General features: G+C 37.7%; 2 protein-coding genes across 2 annotated transcripts in view; both read right to left on the bottom strand.

The window, feature by feature from the left end:
- The window catches only part of LOC139130690 (uncharacterized), a 50,282-nt gene extending 41,489 nt beyond the window's left edge, over nucleotides 1-8,793 (bottom strand). The window contains exons 1-6 of the mRNA XM_070696441.1: nucleotides 8,574-8,793; nucleotides 4,230-4,289; nucleotides 2,252-2,360; nucleotides 1,873-2,003; nucleotides 1,242-1,430; nucleotides 794-1,000 (exon numbers count right to left, since the gene is read on the bottom strand). Coding sequence (XP_070552542.1) covers nucleotides 794-1,000; nucleotides 1,242-1,430; nucleotides 1,873-2,003; nucleotides 2,252-2,360; nucleotides 4,230-4,289; nucleotides 8,574-8,637 — 760 coding nt within the window. The 5' untranslated portion in view covers nucleotides 8,638-8,793. The remainder of the gene's footprint in view (nucleotides 1-793; nucleotides 1,001-1,241; nucleotides 1,431-1,872; nucleotides 2,004-2,251; nucleotides 2,361-4,229; nucleotides 4,290-8,573) is intronic.
- A 6,874-nt stretch (nucleotides 8,794-15,667) lies between these two features.
- LOC139130689 (uncharacterized) overlaps nucleotides 15,668-18,995 on the bottom strand; it is a 50,243-nt gene continuing 46,915 nt past the window's right edge. Inside the window, exons 50-52 of the mRNA XM_070696440.1 lie at nucleotides 18,728-18,901; nucleotides 17,652-17,805; nucleotides 15,668-16,569 (exon numbers count right to left, since the gene is read on the bottom strand). Of these exons, the coding sequence (XP_070552541.1) occupies nucleotides 16,329-16,569; nucleotides 17,652-17,805; nucleotides 18,728-18,901 (569 nt within the window). The 3' untranslated portion in view covers nucleotides 15,668-16,328. The remainder of the gene's footprint in view (nucleotides 16,570-17,651; nucleotides 17,806-18,727; nucleotides 18,902-18,995) is intronic.

The following is an 18,995-nucleotide window of genomic DNA, read 5'->3' as shown; positions in this document are numbered from 1 at the left end:
TATGGGGAAGGGACGATGCTACATCATTATGTTGAGAAATACCGGGGCAGCCCGCTGCTCGTTTTAAGATAAAAACGTTTTTATAATAAGTTTTACACAAAATTTATACAAAATGTACAGATTGTCTGTTGCAAAGAACCATGACGTCACGGTACACAGTCGAGACACTATATATTCACACTGTTCACAGCTTTGACCTCGCAAATGCGTGGTCTTGACTTTGCATCATGATATCTTGGTTCCTGCGAGTTCCACAGTTCAGGGTGCACCACTGAGGGTACGCGTAGGAATGTAACCCAGTACTAGGGAGATATAGGAGCACGCAATACTTTGTGACGTCATGATTTATTGTTCACTTGATACAAAATTAAGGGCTTATTAATTTTTTTCTGCCTATTTACAAATCACTGTGATCAAACAACTGTTATGCAAACTTTGTTTGACACACTTATCACAGAATTTCATACACTTATCACAGAGTTTCATATGATGGGTGTTGGCCTTTAATCTTGGCGTTGATCATGACGTCACAGTCATCGGTGTCAGCATGTTTTCCCGTTCATTAACCAAGCTCAAGAAATTATCATCTGGCCATTGTAAACTTTGAACCTGATGTTTTCCCCCTTTGTGTGTCGGAATATGCCGTAATATCAGAAACCAGTAAAATATTTGACTGGCTATGTTTACATTCTTATATGGTGGCCGACACAAGACAGCGCGTTAACTCTCAGCTGAAGTTTGCCGTAAATCAACGAAATGAATTGGTTCATTGAAAGGTTACAATCTCACTAACCTATACATGTTGGCTGCTGAGCACTCCAACTTCCTGTCGTACTGCTTGATGTATAAGATGGACCTGTACACGTGACCACGGCATTACCAGCGATGACGTATCCACTGCTAACACATGTGTGTGTACATACACTTCCTTGTACGTTAGAATTTGTGCAACTCACAGAACCGTGTGGTATATTTGAGAGTACAGGTTGACACCTACGGGCTGAAAAATCAACGTATCGTTTCGTGGTTCTGAAACTGTTATGGGTAGATTTTGACGATAAATTCTAGGGATGAGATACAATAATCCCTGTCAGAATACTTATTTTATATTTAACAAATATTTGTGTCAGAAACGGAGGCAAGTGGGAAACAATTGAATAAAAGTGACTAAGCTCGTCCATAGATTTAAATTTACTTTTAATACAATGTACGGAGTATGTGATGAATTGTCTTAGTCTTACCTGTACAAGTTGCAGCACTGCTCGACCAGTACATGGTACTGCTTCCACTTTTTAGACATTCTTGAGTTGTACCTCCGCTGAGATAATAACCAGGATTACATGAATATGTGCACCTAGAACCGTAGATGTTACCATGGCTACAGCTGATGGAGCCATACGACGGTCTCCCCAGGGAAGAACATTGCCGCGCTGTAACGTAATAAATACAACGGACACTCCATGTCGACCGAAGTAAGTTTGATATATACAGCTTTGAAGGATTAAATGTAGAATGAAAGATCTGTCGCTCGAGGGAGCGTAGAGAGCGTCCTCGAGAGACGGGTCTTTAAGTCTAGATTAAATAGTGTAGTGTTTATTTTTGAAGATAAAATTATAGATAGACTATATATTGTCCACAATGATAAGTGGAAAGTAAAATATTAATAACCCTATCTGCGGTAAATTCAATTAATTCAATTATGTGAATGACGTCAAGTAATCTACTATAAAAATATATATTGCGAAGAGCCGATGGCATGAAAGCTATTTGTCTCTCTAACTCGATGGCCTAGATTGAGTTTCGTAAAGTTTGTAGAAATTTTGTTCTGATGAGTTGCAGAGTCACTCAAGTGAAAGCATTAATCTCCGCTACCTGCCACAACGAAAGTAAACGTGCAGTAATCAGCTCCTGCAGAGTTCTTAGTCTGGTATTGTATTGTGTGTTTTCCCGTTCGGAAATATGTGCCTGGCCCAGACCGGGAGTTAGGTAACACTTGCTTCACTCTGATATAGTTTAAACACAAAGTGTACGTCATGTTCAATGAGTCAAACGTAAAACTTTTCTGTAATTAACATAGACGTTCAAGCGAAGAAGAGGGCAAGCCAGGAAAGAGTTTGCAAATTTATTTAATGTTGACACCAAACGTAGTTTGGTTTAGTACAAAATGTTAGTCTATTTGAAAATCACGTCTTTTTGATAAGTAGCACCAATCTTTAAGAGACACGGCAGCGTAGAATTCAAATAAACTTACGTAGCTGTGGCCCTAGGCATGGACCAATACACTCTACGACTGTAAGTACGTCTGCTTTCAATGTACTGCGTTGCGAGATCATCGGGACAGGATGTGAATCTTGCTCTTTCTGCAAGGCGAAACGTAATAAGTAGTTACATTGCTGAAAACATTCAAAGGATTTTACGTTGGGATAGTGTTTCAAATACTAATTCATAAAGTTATGGCCAAGTAATTTACCACAGAGAGAAAAGAATCGTTAAAGACGAACTTTGTTAAAGGACGCTTAAATTAATTTGATAAAGCATTCGAATAACCAGATGTGAACTGAATGTGCTCACATGTTTTACAACAGATTCATTAATAGTAGTACGCTTCACAGAACAATCAGATATCTGTTATATCACTATATGTAGCAGGTTTCATCAACTTTCGCACAGTACTCTCAGAGTTAAAACACTAATTACAAAACTTTATTTAATATGCAAATGAGCTGTTTATTAACTTGACACTGCTCAATGCTTCATGGGACAATTAGATATCTATCAGATCAACATCTGTAGCACGTTTCATTCAAATTTAATGCTGTAATTTTGGAGTAATATCACTAATTACAAAGTTCATTAAATATGCAAATGACCACTTAATTAACTTGACACTGTTTAATGTTTCATAGCACAATTAGATATTTATCAGATCAATATCTGTAGCAAGTTTCATCGAATTGGGTGCCGTAATTTCAGAGTTATATACCTAATTACAAAGTTCATTAAATATTCTAATTACAAAGTTCATTAAATATGCAAATGAACCCTTAATTGACTTCACACCAGTAAATGCTTTACAACACAGTCAGATATCTGTCAGATCAGTATCTTCAGCAGATTTCATCAAATTTGGTGCAGTTATTTCGGAGTTATATGACTAATTACAAAACTTCATAAAATATGCAAATGAGCTATTTATTAACTTGACACTGCCCAATGCTTCTCAGTACAATTAGATATTTATCAGACCAATATCTGTAGCAAGTTTCACCGAATTAGGTGCCGTAATTTCAGAGTTATATACCTAATTACAAAGTTGATTAAATATGCAAATGAACCCTTAATTAACTTCACACTACTTAATGCTTTACACCACAGTTAGATATCTGTCAGATCAGTATCTGCAGCAGATTTCATCAAATTTGGTGCAGTTATATTGGAGTTATATGACTAATTACAAAACTTCATAAAATATGCAAATAAGCTATTTATTAACATGACATTGCCAAGCTTCTCAGATATATATATATATATATATATATATTATATATATATATATATATATATATATATATATATATATATATCTGATCAATATTTTTTGCATGTATCATCAAATTTGGTGAAGGAATTTCAGAGTTATGTCACTAATTACAAAAGTTCATTAAATATGCAAATGAGCAGACAATAGACATGACACTCACAGTATCATCATAATGTTCTGAGATTGTCATCTGTGAAAAGTTTCATGAAATTTTGTGCAGTATTTCTTGATATATATTTCGACACTGTCATAACTGTCTCCATAGGAAAATCTTTACGTGAAAAAATGATATTGCATAACTTCATTAATATGCAAGCCACACTAACCAAAATCTAATCAGTTCTTGCTAGTAGCATATGGTACCTGTCTACCAAATCTGACTCGAATCTGTTCAGGCCTTTTTGAGTTATCGTGTAAACAGACAGACAGACAGAAAGACAGACAGATAGTATTACACACACTGACACATACACACACGGACAGACAGACAGACATCGCAATGACATTAGCCCACGTGTGTGAACACGTGAGCTAAAAACGAAGGACTCACATCAGAAATAGAAGATTACGACTGTAATATTGACTATCACATTCAAATGACGTCAGCGAATAATTAATCACACTCCATAAATATCAAATTGGTAGGTTACAAATGAAGACACAATTCAAAGTTTAAAGTTTTTCTTACGAACGGGAGGACTTCTCCGTCGATAATCAACGCATCTTCGACGACGTCGACGCCGACAATCTGCAACGAAAATCAGACGGGAATGTCGAAGGAACGAATGAAATAGTTAAATAATATCACATGATAGCAAGGGCATCATTATATTACCGTTAGAAGTACCACCACTTGGGCGGTCAACTAATCGTGATCTTGTCCCAGCTGATGATGTGTTATTGAATTTATTACACCGAACAAAAACTTCTGTGTCCAAACGTATGCGCAGAAATCTTGTCCGAAGCAGAGCGTAGTCACAGGCAGGTTGTGGCCGCTGTGAACAGCTCCATTTTGCGATCGCCATACCTCAAATTACTTTCAAATGATTCTAATATATGAACAAGCGTTGTTTGTAGCAAGACGTACGTACTCACACTTTAATCACTACAATCACGGTTTATTCGACCGGATTTTAGCACTAAACTCAGGTGCGTCCTCGGCGGTCAAGATCACACCATCGAGCTGGGAAGAGTTTCATAAACCATGTTTAATCACTTTTTTGAATATGCCACATGACTAAGTCTAAGCCAATCCCAATAATCGAATGATACATGGCATGTATAACATACAGCTCAATGGAGAAGTACTTTCCGATACCACTTCTTTGATGTCTCGACAGCAACGATGGATAAAGTGTTCGCATACGTCTGACCCCCTCTCTGTGCTTTGTGAATAAGCATGACACCTTTTTACAGTTTTTTAAATTTCAAATGATGCTCCACTCACTGAGTTTTGCCTGTCCATCCTCTGAAACAGATTTTCCCTTGTGAATAAAAACGTGTGTAAGGGACCGTTCAATTTTAACGGCTAGAGAAGGGGAGCCGGCAGATTTTTACATTGGTTTTAAAAAACGATATACCCCTGATGACCCTTTTGACAGGAGAAAATTGAGGATTTAGGCTACTTAGGGTAGAGCAGCTTAGAAACACACAATTCAGTTGATTGGACTAACTTTGGTAGGTCAGGTTATCAGAAACACCGTGACACAATTCAGTGAATTTGGACTAACTAGGATAAGTCAGGTTATCAGAAACACACAATTCAGTGGATTTGGACTAACTTTGGTAGGTCAGGTTATAAGAAACACACAATACAGTGGATTGGACTAACTAGGGTAGGTCAGGTTATCAGAAACACACAATTAGTGGATTTGGACTAACAAGGGTAGGTCAGGTTATCGGAAACACACAATTCAGTGGATTGGACTAACTAGGGTAGGTCAGGTAATCGGAAACACACAATTTAGTGGATTGGACTAACTAGGGTAGGTAATCAGAAACACACAATTTAGTGGATTGGACTAAACTAGGGTAGGTCACGTTATCAGAAAACACAGTCAGTGGATTTGGACGAACTTTGGTAGGTCTGGTTATCAGAAACACACAATATAGCATTGTTATTGTTGAAAATTGAAGTAAAGTCTGGACTGAAATTCATTTGTTAAAAATAACGATGATCATTACACATATATATGAGCTGTGTGGACAAACATAATACTGGGCATCTTTTGCCAAACAAGCTTTAACGTTCAATGATTTTTTCACCATCTTTATCTTCAATGTAAACCGCAATTACTTGTTGATACACAGAACCAGAAAACCGAAAGGATATATACTCATTAATAGTTACAGCTAATGTCCCGTGAAAGGGTCTTTTTGAAAACCTGCTGGGTACTTCAGTATGCAGACACATATTCAAATATGCTACTTTTGTACGAGTGTAAACACTACCTCTGACATTTATTAAATGTATAGACAGCTTTTTATATTGCCAAGACAGCCAAGACAACTTGAGTCAACCATATTTAAATTAATTATTTTGTATTGTCAAACTATGTATGAAATTCTCTGGTCTATTGTGATCTTCGGTTAAGCTATTTCAATGGATGTCACAATAATCTCTCCTACATATGCACAACTCAGCAAAAATCACCCAAAACCATGTCTCGTTTCAAATCAATAGTCATTTACATGCAATAAACTCAACATTTTTACACGATTTTTAATGACATAGAGTTTTATACGTGCATATAGTTATCATACTTATCTACAATTACCGAACTCCGAATAGCAGGGAAACTGTAATTGTTCTTGTAATGTGAGATATAATTAACCTTATTGAAAAACAATAACTTGTGTAGTTGTGACGTGCAATTTAAAATATCTAAAAATCTCCCACTTCTTGGATTTTAAAATGAAGGCGACCCCACCCAGAGTTTGTCGCCGGTCGTGAAAAACTGAACGGTCCCTGAGAATAAATGCTTTGGGGATCGTAGTGGCGCCCTCTTGCGTCCATAGAAAGGCGCCACAGATAAATCAGCCAAAGAATGTGCTGTGTGTGTAATTGTTCCTTCCAGCTGCCAGGTAAATGTTGGTCACAACACAGTCACTCCACAATCGTGGTTACTTGTAATGTCAATCCTGTCAAACTGATTTTGTACAAACCAGTCTCCTTTTCTATCATTTCTTAGGCATATCATGCACTTGATGACACACATATCATTTTGAATCACAACACTATACAATTGACACCATGATTGTCAGAATGTAGACGATAAGCTCATCCATGAAACCCTGGCATACAACAACAATATTGTAAAATGTGCGTTTAGCATTAAAAATGTTCGTGATAAAGAATTCACGATACTCCTGTCTTGAAACAGAATACTATGAAGAGAATTGAAGTCTAAGACTATACCTACAGCTATTACTTGTAAACGACTTCAAGTGTTAAATGATGAAACGCGACGACAAAATTATGTAGACATCATACAGAGATTTTCATACCAGAACCCGGATAAGTGAAAATATGAATGTTTTGTATGTACAGCATTATGATTATTTTGCGATAGCTATTCTTATGACATCTTTTAAAGGCCGGATTTACTATTTACATGATTTTAGTCCTCCTAGAAATGTTACGGTTTTTATGAGCGTTCATTCAGCTAGCAGCTGTGGACAAAACGCACACGCGCGCACACACACAAACACACACACACACACACACACACACACACACACACTCACACACACAGACTGCCGTATCATTACCTCCGATGAAAAACCACGGGAGTTCTTGGTGGGCGGTAAATAATTGAAAATTATATTTAATTATTTTCACGTTATGCTATTTTTTAATCATTGTATATGTCAAGCGAAACTCTTTGATACAGTATGTCAAGCTAATTTGTAGATTTTTGTTGCGTAAAACATCAACGAAATGCAAATGGTTATTGCTTAGCGACCGATTTGTTTATTGTTTGTCCATTTCAAACAACTTTTCCCAGGGTTCCCAATCAAGTGCCCGGATGAGGAACACTCGTCAGGGGAAGTTCTCAAGCAGCGGCAATACATTAAATGCTGTTTCCTCCTCATCAACTTTTTTAAGTGGCGTGAAAAGTTATTTCGTCTGTTCGATTATTATCAGAAATATGCAAGGGAACAAACGTTTTAATCAGTAGTGCTTATCGCATCTGTAATGATGAGGTCTTTCTTGGTACTGTGTAAGTTTAGTAGTACTTGAAACAGAGTCTGTCGTGAAAACGGGAAGAAGAAGAATTAAATGTCATGTCGACATGCATAAAATATCTTCGTTGGCTAAATAATGTAATTTAAGCACAGAAAGATTTTGATGGTGATCTCTGCACCCTACAGCAAAGGGTTGATATGTTTTGGTGTGGACTACCGAAAATAGTGTGAAAATGCATTGAGCTTTCTGGTTGAACGCAAAGTGCACTTTGTAATAAGTACCAATTTGTTGTCACAGTACTGAGATACAGAAGACGTACTTGCCATCGACTTAATTTTGATCAAACGGAAGATAAAACTTTCAAAAAAGACAACTTTATTTCATGTCTATGAATTCACAGCCAGCTCTTTGAAGGATTGTTTGATTATGCCTTATTTTTTGTGTCGATTTCTTTTTCTCTAAAACATCAAGTCAAACTTTGCAAACATTTTCTTAAGACAAAAAGAATCCACTATCAAATAAGACGTTTCAGAAAGTCTTAAGATTATTCTACATTCCAAGCGTGAGGACGCTTGAAGCCTCCATACTGTCTGTACTTGACATTGACAATTTACATAATACTAGTCATTTGCTTTCATTTGACAGTTGCGTACAGTAAATCATGTTCAAATATAAAACCAATAACAAACCTGCCCCTGTAAGCTTCATGTATAGAAGCGTTTCTGAATTACTAATAGAATTTTACATTTCTATCAAATGCTCTAACGATCGCACAAATCATTTCGCATCACTGGTAACGATCTAACATACAATAAAATCAATGATATAAAAATCATAACTAACCAGGTGCGAGAGTCGCCACGATCAGGAAAAGTAGCAACACGACGACCAGAAATTTGGTGTTCATTTTTCTCCGCAGTTAGGCCTGTAGTGACTGTGACGTCGCTGCCGACGGCTATGAACAGGTGCTCCGTACTAAACACACCCTTGTCTTGTTCATTATAAGGCATTTGGGAAACTTTCGCTCATTTTCTATACACCCACACATTCTTTCAAACAATGCCTAGGTCGTAAAAAGGAGGAACTGTCGTTTTAGTAAATCAATCAAAGTGAAAGGTCATTTCAGGTCACCGAATATTGATAAGGTCGTTTGAGGTTATTTCAGCTCGTATTTTTCTTAGCGGTGATGCAAAAAATAGTTTGTCCAACATCTATACTTACTTTAAAATTGTAAGAACCGAAATTTGTCTAAAAATTTTGACTCTCAAACTAAACTCAGGAATGGTGAAAAATCAAGAGAAAAGGGGAAAGTTCTCCTCTAAAAACCTCAAATTGATAATGCTGATACAAAACTTTCTCTCGACGTTATGAGGCGTTTAACTAAGAAACATCGGCATCACCCCTCAGCTGTAATTAATCTCTTTTCTGTTTTTTATTTTTCAAAGTTTCAACACTAAACTTGCAATCAATAATAAATAATTAGGGCTTAACTTTCTTAAGGTATTTGCTTTGACTGCTGATGAAGGAGAAATGGCATTTGAGAAAACCATGAAGAGGTCACAAATTGAGTAAACAACAGTTGCAGTCAGGTTAGCACCACATAGGAAGGATTTTGAGAAGAAAAGGGCTGCAATAGAATGATTTACTATTCTATACCTGTTGACAAATTTTCTTAGACACGGGTGCACTTTTCTGCATTTAATTTCAAACTCACTCGTCTGTAATGAAACATGAGGCTGGCCAGGCGAACAAAAGCACTTACCTGTTTTATTGTTGTCGAGAACCATCACACGAGTAGGCTTAACAGTGCAGTCGAGATACATTGAATAGGGTCCTTTGTTTGTTGTTTGATTGTTTGCCAGTCAAAGACCCCATTTACGAAGAAATATTGGTGGATGCGTGCCAAGTGGGAACACGGGAAAATCCACCGATTTCACCTGGCACGAACAATCTATGAGCAATTTAAAGCTGAAAAGTAAATAGGCTTCAATTCGGCGAACTACTCGAATACTTTCACGATGACATTTCGTACACGAGGAAAGAAATGACAGAATCCAGAGGACCAAATTACACTGGAAACAACTTCCTGTTTGCGGTAACCACAGAATTCACTTTTTATCACGACATTTCTGCAAGACATTTGGAGTAGGAAAGAAACGGCATTCTACGGTGATATTAGTTAAGGGCGATTTGTCGGAATGTTCTGTCACTCTTTGGAGTTCTGCTGCTCGAGTCATTCTTCCAACACTGTCGTTTATGTAATTGAACGCGTCTAATGTATTTAACTCCAACAAATGATCTACCAGGACTATCTCTACACTGTCCTAGTAATTCTTGTCGTTGCAGCTTATAAACTTGTGAAAATACAAATGACACGATTTTCTGACCGTTTAGGGCTAAATAAAGCAAATTCTGTGTCGTATCTCATTGTCTACCCGCTCCTCATTGCCCACATCAGTTCAAACTCCCCACTGCCCTCTCCCCACCACTGAAATTCTGTTGAAAATCTCTTTAAATCTTTTGCTAAGATGACACTGAGTTTGGAGAATCCAGCGAGCATGCGCGAATTAGGGGTCCAGTAATTTCTACTGATTTGCAAACGGGGGGACAGGGAAAGTGACGGATGATGAGAGGATGTTTGGGAGCTATTGCAGTGGAAAGTGGAGAGATGGTGGAGACTTTGGGTTAGGAAAAATAGTTGGTAGCAATTGGATGCTAACATTTTCTTAGACGGCTAATGAGTATATTTTCATTTACAGTCCAACAATAAATTTGTTTTATAATATTCTAATGTATTTTGAATACATTAGAATATCGTTTTTTACTGTAAAAAACCTGGGTACAAGGTTTCGAGATCGACTGCCAGGCGGTCAGGTACTGTAACACCAAATTGCTTGTACTGAATGAAGACCTTTGTCGAATTCTACTATTGTCACACGTCAGAGGCTGTATAAAATGGTTTTGGTATACAAGTTGGTGATCATTTGGAAAACACGTTTTGTGTGTCAATGGCCAGACTCTAGCTATTGAAAGAATTTTCACAAGCGAGAGTTATAGTACACTGTCGTGTTAGATAAACATTAGCCGTTGCCATAGAGACTTGTTTACACGTATGGTAATGCAAATGTGTCAAATGAACTACATCTTTCATAATAACAATGCTTATTAGTATACTCTACCTTTCCGACCAAGAGCTGTATAGCCAGAGTACATTGATTGTCATGGTGACCTCCAAAACAACGTTATAACTACGCCAGGGGGGGGGGGGGTGAGGGAGGATGGTCGGCAATAGCCGACTTTACGTCAATGCTGTTTGGCACTGTGCCACTTTTGTACCGCTGAACACACCATGATACTAATACTGGAACCGGATTTAAGTATAGATCCGGGTTATCGAAGAGCAAGGAGCATAGTGTGCAAGTAGCGGTACAATGAATGTTTGCATATCAACTGTTTAATGGACAAAATAAAAGAGTTGTTTAGTTTATCATCTGACAAGAAGTAGAGCGTAAAATTTAGAGAGTCACCATAAAGGATATAAATGTTTTCCAACCGTTGATGTCATAGGAGTCACGGCAGAATGAATTTTTTTTAGTAGAGAGGCTGGCAGACTCAGTCAATCGATAAATAGTTTTGCATTTCGTGAAGCTATCGCTAACGACAACTAGAAGGAACCATTATTTCGAGACGAGGGGGACAGAATGTTACAGAAACTGAGGTATTTTACGAGGATTTCAAAGTCACCAGTTAGGGACGGACATTTGATTTTGGGGGATTGGGCTGGAGGATTAAAAAATATTGGTAGCAATTTATAGGGAAAAAATTGTGTACCCAACGGACATGAAAAAAATGCTTCAAGACTGTACAAAAATCTTTCCATGTACCCTGAGCAGAAACCTGAGTATAAATGGATGTATATTTGTATTCTGTTCACTTGTAAGTTGTTTACAAATGTATTACTGCTAACTTTCTTAAACCAAAAAAAGCTAATTGTCAGTCTTCACTCTCTGGTTAGTGTTTTTGACATTGAACTAACATTGACTGTTTATGTGATTTAAGTCCTGTGTTCTCCTTTGAAATTTGTGCCCAGTTATCAATTTGCTCAGAGATAAAGCTGATAATGACCTGCACCCTTTACAAACGTTTTATAAAACAGCAAATTTCTTGGAATGCTTTGTATCTGAAAACCGATGCTCAAACTTCAAGCAATCAGAAAATAATAATGTGCAGATTTTTTTTTGATATTCTGAAAACCCAAGCTACCCTAATATCAACACAGCTAATTTTGTCACAACATACAAGTTGAAGATTCTGAATTTAAACATCTGTAGGAACCAGCGAAGTGAATTTCAAATCATCTACATAAACTGTTTCTAGAAATAATTTTATGACCATGAATTAAAAATAAAGACAACAATTATATGAAATTACAAATAGGTAGCGGTAACATTTTCACGATTTGTACATATATTAAATAATCGAGAAGTGTCAAGATCTGTTTTGGGATGCATCCACACACTAATCACCAGTCCTGATCATTTCCAAATTTAGTACCGTTATATCATAGTATATGTCATGATGGGTTGATGGGAAATACAAGAGAAGGTATTGTTAAAACCAGTCAGCCTTTCACACGTTTTTTAATGCAATGTTCTGTACATCAAGCATGGACATTGACTTATCTATATAACTGTATCTCTAAATTCATGTACGACGGTTGTGTAACTTCAAAATAAAGTCAGTGATGTGCATGCAAAGATATACCTATTTTAACATAATTAAGTATGTTAAATATTACAGGCAAATAACTGTAACGTTTTGCTGATTTTTCTCTCGGTATTTTTGTTCAGTGTCACTATTGTTGTTATACTCTCCATGTTGACAAACCAAGAATTACAGCCATTATATGTATACACTGCATTGTTATTGTGCTCATCAAAAATTTATTCTGGACTGAGATCTATTTGCATACAATATAAATGCACTTCACGTGTATACTTGTTGTGTTCACAAGCTGAATACTGCATTGGTATTTCAATAAACTCTCAAGAGTAGATAAAGAAATAGTAGTTAATACTCTGAACATTTTTAACTGTGAAAAAATCAACACTAGTTACAGCTTTCAGAACAAATTTTACAAAGACGTTTTTTACAAAGACTGCGTTTTAATATTTTTTCGTTTTTGTTGAAAAAATGGCTTTGAATCTAGCTAATGGACAAAAATTACTTCAGGGTAATCTTTTGAAAATAATTGCTGAAAGGATGAGTGAAAAAAAATGTTGCCATACCCATTTCCTCAAGCTCCCCCCAAAATCAAATGGTCCAACCCTAAGGCTGATGCGAACAATTTGTGAGGGCAAGTGTTGATTAGGTATTTTGTTTTTAAAATTCATAGATGGTAGTGTCACTGGCACGGCAATTCATAGATGGTAGTGTCACTGGCACGGCAATTCATAGATGGTAGTGTCACTGGCACGGCAATTCATAGATGGTAGTGTCACTGGCACGGCAATTCATAGATGGTAGTGTCACTGGCACGGCAATTCATAGATGGTAGTGTCACTGGCACGGCAATTCATAGATGGTAGTGTCACTGGCACGGCAATTCATAGATGGTAGTGTCACTGGCACGGCAATTCATAGATGGTAGTGTCACTGGCACGGCAATTCATAGATGGTAGTGTCACTGGCACGGCAATTCATAGATGGTAGTGTCACTGGCACGGCAATTCATAGATGGTAGTGTCACTGGCACGGCAATTCATAGATGGTAGTGCTACTGGCACGGTAATTCATAGATGGTAGTGCTACTGGCACGGCAATTCATAGATGGTAGTGTCACTGGCACGGTAATTCATAGATGGTAGTGCTACTGGCACGGTAATTCACACACACTGGCCACATCACGTATATGACTCATGACATTGACGGACATCTTTTCCTATTTCCGTGAGACGATTTGCTTTTTGTCAGCTTTTTGACATTTAACATAATATTCGCCCGGTTTTCAAGGTATGACAAGGTGCGATAGATGACGGAATATAAAATATCAAGAGAGAGAGAGAGAGAGAGAGAGAGAGAGAGAGAGGAGAGAGAGAGAGAGAGGAGAGAGAGAGAGAGAGAGAGAGAGAGAGAGAGAGAGAGGACACCAGGTGACAAAATATAATTTTTTTTGTTTTTTTGTATAGTTTGGCTAAAATGAAACCTCCTCGTCCAAGGCGGTTCCGACTCTACTTTATTTTGCAGTTTATATAAATGTTTCGGGTTTCAGTGGTATGAAAAGTTTTGTCTCCATTTTTCACCGGCGGTGAACATCTGCTCAGTCCCTGTTCACTATCTGCCCACTTCTTCTTTTCTACCTACAGATATAGATAAACCTCCAAAGCCCAATTAACACCACCAACAAAGCCCCAGACAATACATATCAACACTGAAATTCGAACCTGAATATTAGATATGCAAAACGTAACCGTGCTCGCTGTGACCAGGTGACACCTTCAAAATATGCAAATCATTAATGATCACTATTGATTTTTATCTATTGAATTCAAACGATGGCAACACAGACTATTTGGTTCTGCCATACACAGTTTCTCTACTGTCTATGGTTATGCAGAACCATTGTCTATTTAGGCTCTTTGCGACAGGGATGGGTTAACACAACCAGTGGGCTATGTGACAATTGTAGCCGTGTGGTTTAAGTAAGACGACCCTCGGAGTTTCTAGTTTAGAATCGCCGAGTCAGTGTTGGTGGTTATCATTGTACATCACATCACCCTGACTGGGTTGTTTCCTTCTGATTTTCTGACAGCTACAAAATATTTATTCACAGATATTTACGAGAGTCTACAACATAGCTTGCGTTTTCATCCACAGGAGAAATTCTTACAGTAGAAATATTAAGTTTACATTCTCACAAACTGTAAATACTGGCTTCGGGCAGCACAAATGTCGCGTTATTAAAATGTTTTGGCGAATGATACCAAGAAGACGAGTGGCATGCACATATGCAGTTGAGGTATTCATAGTCTAAATTCAAGCATTGTGACGTTGATAATAACACGCTTGAAGGTGCGCGATTTCACGTACCCGCGAGTAAATACTGACGGTATTTATACGTACACTAAACGTTACACATCGTGACCGTGCTCAAAGTCTCAGGTCTGTGTCATGCAATGGATGTGATCGAGCCGTGTTAATATTTCAATCAATTCTAAATCTATTCCTTGTCTCCTAGTTTGACACGCGTGACGATCTTCCTTCGTAAATCTTTCAAAATACACCCACACAATCTCTTCAGTGATCCGAGTCAACAATGATATCAAAATTAACACACAACTTACGGTACGGAGGTCATCGTTCTTCAAGTCGATCGAACGAGTCTTTCGTGCCAGAAAATGTGCGAGGTCGATGAAAGTGTCATTACCATCAAAATAAAATTTACAAGACATGTTTAAGGTTCATTAATATGCAGTCAAAATTCTGACCGAATCAAACATTAGCCCATACCTGACCCTATTTTAGTTAGCAGCGCAGTTCGCGGTAGAAATGGATCAGTGAACAACACTAGGTGTCGATGGGGTGTGTGAAGTTAGCTCCCAAGTTCCCAGTTTGAACAAATGTGAATTAGGGATGGACCATGGATAAAAGTAGTCCATCAACTATTATGGATAAATGTAGTATTTAAATATAATACAAGGCATGCATCGCCGTAATATGAATATATCTGACTACACTTCAACTCAACGAACTCTCATGCCAAACATCAAAGTGATCAAATCAGTCGTTCTGAGGAAAACTTGAAAATACTGATTTTCACAAAAAGAGATATTTGCCCGAGTGACCTGAGATATCTCCGTCCACGGCATACGCAAAGCCATCACATTGTTCCATTGGACCTCCTGTCCAAAGGACTAAAAATGAGACCACGCAATATCGAAAGTTTGAAAAAACTTTACATATTTATCTATCATTGAGCGAAGTGATTATAGGCTTTGTAAACATTGCTGTCAGTATCAATACAGTATCAAAGTATCAATAAGGTGTGGTGCGCACTTTGATAAGTATGCTGAAAGACAATATACACAGTGAAAATGTGAATACGTAAACATGGCCATGTAATAATGGCTTACTCACTTGCAGACTTTATAGTGAATTCAAAATGTACAATTTGGTCGTTTAATCAACATCTATTAACAAAATTTTAATCTTTATGATAAAACTCAGATAGAGAGAAAAAGTACAATATCGACAATATCTACAAATTTACATATCTTTGGAGGCACTGTTGAAATAACGAACTGAAATACAGAGAGAATCTTATCAAAGCAAATTTGGTAGAGTCGTTACTACGGTTAAATGTAAACCACACCGCAAGTTTGGCCTCGTTGAAAAACTAACTGCAATCAGTCATGCAAGAGTGGAATCTCCGCATTCCATGTATTCGGTAAAAAGTTCGGATAAGATGGGCTGCTTCTGTTATTAATCTGGTTTAAAATAAAACTTGAATAAACAAACAAATGGTTGAAATTATTGTTATGTCATTGCTTTCCATTCCTAAGGAAGAGTTTATGTAATAAGGCATGAGAATGACGTCAATTAAGCCTCGGTTTCAGAATAAGGTGGTGGTGGTGTCAAGGGGTGCACATTTCCGTCCAAGTCGTACGCTTTGCCGTCTAATGGGAAATGCAGACCAAATGCAGAGGTACTGATGACAGATGGTGGTCGTTTCTCATCAACACGTTTGAATTCTTCGCGATCTAAGTTGTCATCTTGAAGAAGTCTAGCGTTGCTTGTCCTCATCTGTCGTACGCGTTGATGACTCTTATTAGCCTTTACCCTGTAATAATATTGACGTTGCCGTAGACTTAACTTTCGTGTGAACCAGTGCAAGCATGTCTTCAAGCAGATGTCTGTCTGTCTGTCTGTCTGTCTGTCTGTCTGTCTGTCTGTCTGTATGTATGTATGTATGTATGTATGTATGTATGTATGTATGTATGTATGTATGTATGTATGTATGTAGGTAGGTAGGTAGGTAGTTAGGTAGGTAGGTAAGTATCTGTGTATGTATCTATGTATCTATCCATGTATCCCTTTAAAATGTTTGTGAAATAGTGTATTGACTCGCAAATGTACTGTAAGAGACTTGTGAAGTACGGGAACGACAGAAACTGCAAAACTTTTTGTAAAGTCATATCTCCATTGACAGGAAATAGATCGCATAGGATTGTAAACATGCTTTACAAACAACTTTAGGCAGCGTTCACAAAAAAACCCCAAAAAACAAAACAAAAGAAAAAACGGTAAGGTGTGGGCTGGAGGAATTCAGGGGGGATTCGAAATTGGGGGGGTTGTAGAAGGGTGAACTTGAAAGTTTTGCTCTGCCTATAAGGGGAAACTGAAAACTTTCTGGTTCCCTTTTACTTTTTACATTTGCCGATGTCAAGGTTTGATCGTCATTTTATGTGCTTTTCAGCAGATGCCATTGACCTGGCCAGAGTTGGATTAACCATGGAGCTTTTATTAGCTCCATGGATTAACTCACGTCGGCTTAGACTGATAACCAAAAAAGTTTACAGATGCGTTTAAAAACGAATCAATTTAAGAACTTGCCTAGAAATATGACTCTACAAACTACTAATAATGGGTAGTGTTGACCATCTGAGAGCAAACTGCGCAATACATGTTTAATTTTTCTGTGCGTACACCCCTTAAAATATGTGCGCTCGGGATGGTTGGGGGTACTTGAAAAATTCTGATCGTGTAAATGGGGATTTGAAATTTTTTGAGGGTATTGATGGCGATCTGAAAAAAATGAGATTTCAATCGCGATTCCGCCAGCCCCCCGGTCGTTATTTGTGAACGTAGCCTTGCTGATGTTACTATTTTTCTGTAACAGAAGGAATAATTGAGAGTTCTTACTTGACGAAAACAGCAAAAGCGATAATCATTGCAATAACAAAGACAGCTGCTGCAATGCTAGCCAAGGCTATCGTCAACTTTCCATGGCCGTCTTCCTCTTCAATACTGCTTGATATTGTTGATGAAGTCAGGTCTGCTTCCTGAGTTGGAGGCTCTAATGACGAAATACGAAAGACAAGGAGGTAGAATTTGCGACATGAGTGAGAAAGTCTCTTTTCCTGTAAAGGAGTTTTTTAATGCCATGATGGGAAATCATGGTCTGGTATTTCAATAACGACAAATATAGAAACAATAATCGTGTAATAAATAACCACCAACAACGTGGAGTTTCTGAATTAGAATCACCGAGGACAAAGATTGAGGAGATTCTAATCCTGACACTTCCAGAGGGAGGGCATATGTGGTGGTTATTTGCCATACATCACGTGGGTGTTATTGTCCAACAAAGCACCTTAGCCGTGGCCGTTGGCCCAATAATCGCTGTCAAGATACATCAACAGACAAACTTGCGTTAAAATTTGTGGACTTAAAAACGTCGATGACTATCGATTATAGTTGGAGCATTGTTCTAGAGGCCATATAATTTATTTACCATAGAAAATTTACCAGTCACTGTGAAAATGAATTTAGGCCAAGCCGCTAGACTTCGCTGTATCCATGTGTTACTGATTGATGAGAAAGTATTCCGAGTGACAGGTTTTCCGGATGGAAATCCTATCTAGGTAATGTGTTGGTCACGGGCACTTTTTATTGCCGGTCATGTCGGAGAGGAAACTGAGATGAAACCAACATTGCAACTCAGTGAGAAATTTGACGATAATGAGTGTCAAAAGCAAATCCTGGTTCTAACGTTGAGGTATTGGGTTATTTTGTAACAAATGTTACAAAGAGGAAGATTCGGACGTCTGCAGCGCGATATGAATTTTGTCAGGATTCAGATTATGTGTACCTAAACGATACATACAGAGGTCATAAACTATATTATTTATATTTTATATCATTTATTATGAAAATATAAATTGATAATCAGGCATGTGATCAGATAATGTGGAAGTAGACAATATAAGAAAACTTACGGAAACATTCTGAGATGCTAGTTGTACGATATCCATTGGTGATCAGACCATCCGGGCATGGTATGCATTCCTCCTGACCTTCTCTGTCCTGGTAAGAATTTCGAGGACACGGTTCGCATTGTGGGTTGGGCCATCCATCTAACCAGGTAAGGTATGTACCAACTCCACAGGGAGCTAAAATATTAATATATATCGCAATAAATAACAAGATAATTGTTATTAAGCTCCCGTCTTTCGTAAGCGAAAAGCTTTTATGCAGCGGTGACTT

This window comes from Ptychodera flava, chromosome 4, assembly GCF_041260155.1.
Source record: "Ptychodera flava strain L36383 chromosome 4, AS_Pfla_20210202, whole genome shotgun sequence".
Lineage (NCBI taxonomy): Eukaryota > Metazoa > Hemichordata > Enteropneusta > Ptychoderidae > Ptychodera > Ptychodera flava.
The sequence above is the reverse complement of the archived record's forward strand: the minus strand, read 5'-3'. Positions and strand labels throughout refer to the sequence as shown.